The sequence below is a fragment of the Anneissia japonica genome, unplaced genomic scaffold, assembly GCF_011630105.1.
Source record: "Anneissia japonica isolate Jap-2015-1 unplaced genomic scaffold, ASM1163010v1 scaffold288060_len1141017_cov207, whole genome shotgun sequence".
Taxonomy (NCBI): domain Eukaryota; kingdom Metazoa; phylum Echinodermata; class Crinoidea; order Comatulida; family Comatulidae; genus Anneissia; species Anneissia japonica.
Window position 1 is genome coordinate 938866 of NW_022712486.1, and position 7633 is coordinate 946498.

Below are 7633 nucleotides of genomic sequence, written 5' to 3' on the forward strand. Positions count from 1 at the left end.
ACTATTAGTACTCGGTAAAGTTTTCCACACAAAAAAAAGGTGCTCCTGTATGTTAACACCTGATTGACTATCCTCAAATTGTTGAATGAATTATTATGGTATACTACCTTTTTTCTCAATATTTTACTGTCAATTGATTTACATGTGGATATCTGGCAAGTACTAAAAGTATAGAGCGCTGATTTTTCATCAGTTGTTTGTACTGGGACCTAACCTGCTCTGCCTAGTTTGCAATATGAAACTAATCAGTTAATTAGATTGACATAATCATTATACAAGTTCATATCTTAGAAATATTTATGAGGTGTAGGCCCAAGAGGTTTATCCACAAGTGTACAATATAAATTAACAATTACTGCTATAAGATGCCTGTAATTACTTATTTCATTACATAATTTGCTGATTCAGAATGCGTCTCATCCATGTTTCATTAACCATGTTCCTTATTACTAATACAAAGTAATGTCAATTTTAATGTGTGCAAAATGTCTGCAGCTCAAAAGTGCAGTGTTATTATTTACAGTAATTATTCAAACCTAAATATTGGACGTTCAATTTCGCCCTAGTGTAGTATTTTGTTGTTACTTGTATTTGTATTATTCGTTTTTCTTTTCACTTAATTCTTTTGTTGTGAATAATTTTTAAATTAATTTATTTTTATCCGACAAAAATATCAGTCTTATACGGTCTTATATTATGATTTGTATCTGTCTTGTACATTAAATTTATTTATATTGTTCATCTTGTGGTGATGATGATGATGATGATGATGAAATAAATGATCATGAAGATGAGATGATGATAAGATAGTATAATAATGATGACAATAATGATGATATGATGATGGTGATGAAGACAATCAAGATGAGGGTGGTGATGATGCAAATTTTATTATAGTTCAATGGAAATAGTCTCAAATAAATTATGTTCAGTTTCAACCTTCCTACTAAAAAATCTAGAGTGAGGATAACCAATAAACAATAGACACTATCTAACATTACGTTTTTAAATAAACAGACAAACATGTTTTCCGTCACAATCAATTGGATAAATTGCGTTTTAAACACCGTCGTGCAAGAACCAATTGCCTTCACCTTTCAGCTATTCATAAATTCCCCAGACTCTGGGATGATTTCCCTGATGATCTCAAACACTCTTTTCTTGTTCACTCTTTCCACATCTTTCTCAATAAACTTAAACAATTAGTCCTTCATAATAATTCTTAATTCACGAAGTATTGGAAATAAGTCTGTTTTACATTACATTAGAATATATATATATATATATATATATATATATATATATATTATTACTAATACAAAGTAATGTCAATTTTAATGTGTGCAAAATGTCTGCAGCTCAAAAGTGCAGTGTTATTATTTACAGTAATTATTCAAACCTAAATATTGGACGTTCAATTTCGCCCTAGTGTAGTATTTTGTTGTTACTTGTATTTGTATTATTCGTTTTTCTTTTCACTTAATTCTTTTGTTGTGAATAATTTTTAAATTAATTTATTTTTATCCGACAAAAATATCAGTCTTATACGGTCTTATATTATGATTTGTATCTGTCTTGTACATTAAATTTATTTATATTGTTCATCTTGTGGTGATGATGATGATGATGATGATGAAATAAATGATCATGAAGATGAGATGATGATAAGATAGTATAATAATGATGACAATAATGATGATATGATGATGGTGATGAAGACAATCAAGATGAAGGTGGTGATGATGCAAATTTTATTATAGTTCAATGGAAATAGTCTCAAATAAATTATGTTCAGTTTCAACCTTCCTACTAAAAAATCTAGAGTGATGATAACCAATAAACAATAGACACTATCTAACGTTACGTTTTTAAATAAACAGACAAACATGTTTTCCGTCACAATCAATTGGATAAATTGCGTTTTAAACACCGTCGTGCAAGAACCAATTGCCTTCACCTTTCAGCTATTCATAAATTCCCCAGACTCTGGGATGATTTCCCTGATGGTCTCAAACACTCTTTTCTTGTTCACTCTTTCCACATCTTTCTCAATAAACTTAAACAATTAGTCCTTCATAATAATTCTTAATTCACGAAGTATTGGAAATAAGTCTGTTTTACATTACATTAGAATATATATATATATATATATATATATGTATACAGTATATACATTTTTTTTTGCATTTAATTTCTTTAAAGTTAAAATGAATTCTGATCAATGATTACATATTTTGTTATATCTATTTTTGTATTCCACTTACTTAGATATTTGCTTTCAGTATTTTGTTAATTTTGGTTTGTTTTTTTTTATTATAACTGACCTTTTTATTTATAATATTGTATTTATGTTAAACTGGATGAGTGAGGTTCACAGACTTTGTGTTATAGTGATTGAGTTCGCTTTTGTGTTCCTGCCAACTCATTCAATTTATTGTGTTGTTTTCTTTATGTATTCCACCATTGTACTGTACTTTTTGTTTTTGGCGAATAAAGAATAAGAATAAGAATAAGAATAAGAAATATTCCCATCACCTACATGAGGAACAAAATTCTTGGAAAAATATATAATGATGTCATATCTCATGTTTTCAACTTACCAAGTTATTATTAATGTCATTAGAATCCTGTTCTGGAAACGGGGTGTACACAGCAAGAGCAACGCAATTCGCAAATATCGTAAACAAGATAATTACTTCAAATGGTCTAAAGGTTGTAGTTAAAGGAATTTATAGAATCAAATGGTATATATGCTGAGAAAGAAAAACATGTAAGCAAGTAATTTCTTAGGAGTGATATTTTGCCCCCTGCTAGTTGGGGATCAGATTCAAAACTAGGTACTAAGCACAAGCTTGGTGGTCTAGTGGTTATGGCACCAGGCTAGTTACCTGGAGGTTGTGGGTTTGATTCCCACCCAAATCACTTCTTGGGAACGTACTGAGTATTCAGTATGATAACACATCAGGTAAGGCAAAACATCACTCCTATATTTTCCTGATGCAAACTCACATCAAAAAAGTAATTTCTTATTGAGAATTTCTTAGGCTGGTAACATGAAATCTAGGCCTACACAACTTGACAATTCAAAAATATTTCTATACTGCTTTGCTAGATTTAAGGTTAGAAATTATCACTCAATAAAGCTATAAAATTTTAATTAACATTTCATAGTCAGAATCATTAATATTAATGTATTTTACTCAAGTGTTAATTAACCATAAATCAGTAATCAACCAAATTTAATTTAGTTAATAATCAATCAACAACACAGACTAACTTATTAGAATATTAAACTATTATATTTTTATACTTATATATGCAAAATCATAAAAAATATATCAAAATATTAAAAACCAAGAATTTATAATATGTACATTTTTTAGACTAATATATCTAATAATCATAAAGATATATATTAATTAAATATTACATATAATAATATATTTCATATTTCATAATTTTTATTCCTCTAATCAATTGGACATTGCTGTATAAAGATATCTTATGCTGTCTCCACATAATCAAGTTTTATGCGACCGATACATATGATTTGCCCATGGGTAGGATATGACATCATCATATCCATATATGGGCATGTCACACAAGTTTGTCACATAAAACTTAATAGTGTGTATGAAGATATACTGCATAATTCATATCAAATTTAACAATCTACTATAAAAATATTTTAAATAATTCCTTTAAGTGGGAGTCTAGGAACAGTTAAAACAAATAAAGTTATCAAATTTCAGGCTACTAGACTCCATCCAACATAAAATCGCACTTAGAAAGCAAAATCTTGTAGTGATGTGTTACATGAGGCCATCAGGCATGGCACAAACAATATCTATATTTGATAAAATTATATCATAGAAAATACCTTTACCATCTACAGTTGCTACACTAAGGAAGTATTTCGGAGACACCATTAACCATGGTGTTTCAAGATATTTAAATATTGGTTTGATAATAAAAATTAACTAAAAAATAATATTGAATGTTCACTGTTATTAAACAGTGTTATTTTACTAAAACCTACCTTAAGGGGAACTATAGACAATGGAGAAATTAGAGAAAAATTTAAAAAAAAATTATGTTAAGGGGAAAATAACACAAAAGAAATTCCCCTTAATTCTGATGTAGTGCTAGTTATTAATACTCTTTATCAATATTATTTTTAAGGCACATTACCCAACAACTAACCCTTAAATTAAAATAAATAATTCAAACAAATCAAAAGGCTATAAAATTTCTATCCAGAATTAGATAGACTTCAAACCCATACTGAAATGGATGGATAAATTCAAATATAATATACTTTCAAGGATATCACTATCATTTTTAAATGTTTAGGTAATCTGTTTATGTGAAGCCCAGAAGGCCAATTATCTAAGTACTGTAATGCCATAGAAGATTACATTCTAAGGTATAATAATTGAATATTGCTACGTCTTTAACTATATTTTAGAAAGACCTTAGTAAATGTTGTGATAGATACATATTTTTTAAATGTTATTGACTTTTATTTTAACTTTGGAGGTTAACATGGTCACTTTTTTATACTGTATATTGTAATTTACTGAACATATACCTTTGTATCTACGGCACTCACTGTAGTGGTGCGTTATCAAATGTACAGTAAGTGGGCAATTATACTGATTAACTCCATAGTTATATGCATAATGTACAGTATGTAAGGTACAATATATATAAAATACATTATTTATATATATACACAAAAATCTATCCATTGACTGATTACAAATACATTAGGCCATTCACTATAGAAATGTCACAATAAAGAGACTGATGGAAAAAAGTTTGATAAATGGACAAATATAAATTGTCTTAAATTATCTAGTCCATTAACCATATGAAAATAATTTCTTTAAGATAAACTATAGATTTACATTAAAGTTATTAAAAAGTTTCAAATCAAAAGGATACTTCCATTCTACAAAGCGTATGCACATCCGTCGTACAGGATTGTCTAATGTAAGACAAAAAAGCGCCCTTTGTGGTCGAAGCGTACTTGAATGGTGCGTTTTTTTCTTGGCATAGGAGTTGCTTGTTCGATTACGTGACATGCTTTGAGCTGTGGTAGTAATCGCGAGAGTCCTTTGCCACGCCGGACTTAGTGGATTCTCTGTTAAATTTGATGAGGGCTGTGAGCTTAAACTTGTGTACCCCGACACATACCTTCCCCGATTGGAAACAGCAGAACCACTGTGATTAACTCCTGGAACAAAAATTATATAAAAATTACAGAAATTTAATCCAAATCAAGTCAATTTCAGCACTGAAATATAACAGAATTCAAGTAGAAAGAAATACCCATTAACTTCACCATCAACATTACCATATACCACCATACTGTACAGGTAGCTCTTCATAATTATTATTTCCTCATTTATCATCATCATTTGCATCCTCCTCATTATCATAGCCCTCCTCCTCCTCATCATCATTGGCATAATATTCTTCCCTATCATCATCATAATCATCATTTTTCTGTAGTTAATTATCTGCCTAATCATTATCCTTAGCATCCTCATCCTATTGTTATCAATATTATCATCCTCATATTATAATCCTCATCATCATCATCCACACCCTCCTTCTAACCTAATCGTCATTAGCCACTGCCAATAGTATTAAATAATGTACCGCTTCAAGATGGCTACACAAATGCCATTTAAAAAATATATATCACTGCATTTTTTCCTCGTAACATTGTACGCCATATTTGAACATTTGTGTGTCTGTGTGTGCTAACTAATCCGCATACATAAATTTATCCTGGCATGTGGATTATTCCATTTTTTATGCATGGGTCATGGGAACAATCATAGAAAACTATTAAAAGTATTGCAGTCAGTGTAAAGATGATAATGATGATTATAAAGATAACGATGATAATAATGATATTGACAATAATAATAATGACAAAGATGATAATGATGATTATAAAGATAACGATGATAATAATAATATTGACGATAATGATAATGACAAAGATGTTAATGATTATAAAGATAACGATGATAATAATGATATTGACGATAATGATAATGACAAAGATGTTAATGATTATAAAGATAACGATGATAATAATGATATTGACGATAATGATGACAAAGATGATGATAATAAATGACAAATAATGATGACGATAAATGACAGTGATGATGATTATGAAGATGATAATTATGAAGATAATGATAATGACAAAGATGATAATGATGATAAATGATAAAATAACGATGATGATGATTAATGATAGTATTGATGATGATGATGGTGACAATGATGACTATACAGTATAAGACGAATGTGATTTGCAATGAGATATCTACATTAATGATGGCGACAGTCAACACTCAATCTTGCCTCAAAATGCAGAACCAATTAACGAGACATTTGTTTGCTTGTTCATCATTACTCCTCTGAGTACAAATTCAAGGGGATTGAAGGCTGACATGACATTTAAATGTAATGAACAATTTCTGTTTTATTCTCCTGTTGGTATTTAATTCACGTCCGACACTAAGCTATATGCCAATTACAAGATCCAAAACTACTTTCAAATTCTGAGTAAAAAACTATAAAATCAGAGTTGATGATTACAAACAGAAACATCACACTTAAATTAAAAATCTGTCACATGTCGTGGGGTGTGTAGGGCTATGTTTAACATTTGTTACAATTTACTCATGTGATGATGTTGGAAAAGAATGTTAGGAATTTCGTGGACTGATCATAAGATAAATTAATTTGGTTTTCAGCACACCGATGACATTCCTTCCAAACAGACAAATAATATTATACCTCAGAGTGGTCATACAAGTAAAAGTCAAACTACAAAGAAAAAACCCATTGTGTTTAGTAAGAGTACAGTAAAACTACAGATATATAGGCCCTATAAAAAATTATTAGTTTATCACTTTTTAGTAAATAGTTAGTACTATATTTTTTGTATTATCTCAATCATGAATTTTATTTGAATATCAATGCACCAGCCCAAGAATGATATTTAGCTTTAGCTTCATCCCTTTTCTAGCCTAGATATGGTGATAAACTAATATTTTATATAAGGCCTGAGAAAAGGTGGGGAGGTAACCTAAAGTATGCAAATGTTTGTATGGCTATCATAGAATGTAGGGAAAAACCTAGTGTTTCATATGATTTGAATGCAGGCCCAAAGTACTAGAAGGTAAGTACTGTATCTTAATTAAATATTAAACTAAGGCTCTGCAGTATCCCACAAAATGTCTCCTATATGGTAATTTTTCTACAGACACACTGCAAAACAAATAACAAATATTTTTTTTATTATATTGACTAAGGTTGTTTGAAGATAGTAAACTAAAAATTCAGATGAAATACAGTCTATGAGCAATACTTCTACTGTACACCATGAAAATGATCAACAATATACAGTTATAAAACAAGCAATATTTTTCAGACTACTGTAGCTCTTGAGCACCATGGTCCTCGTCATTGGATACATAAACAGCCATCTCTTAGGAGAATATATAATTGTCGTGCAGCTACCGTTATACTTCAGCGCATTTCATTTTACCGGTGGAGAGAAACAATGTAAGTGCCTTATCCATGGAGACAAGTGAATGTA

The 7633-nt window shown here is 29.7% G+C and overlaps 1 protein-coding gene across 1 annotated transcript in view; it reads right to left on the reverse strand.

Annotated features, from left to right (window-relative positions):
* Positions 1–2174: 2174 nt before the first annotated feature.
* Positions 2175–7633, reverse strand: part of LOC117107877 (voltage-dependent L-type calcium channel subunit alpha-1D-like) — a 13164-nt gene continuing 7705 nt past the window's right edge. The window contains exons 2-3 of the mRNA XM_033249698.1: positions 4948–5239; positions 2175–2706 (exon numbers count right to left, since the gene is read on the reverse strand). Coding sequence (XP_033105589.1) covers positions 2592–2706; positions 4948–5239 — 407 coding nt within the window. The 3' untranslated portion in view covers positions 2175–2591. The remainder of the gene's footprint in view (positions 2707–4947; positions 5240–7633) is intronic.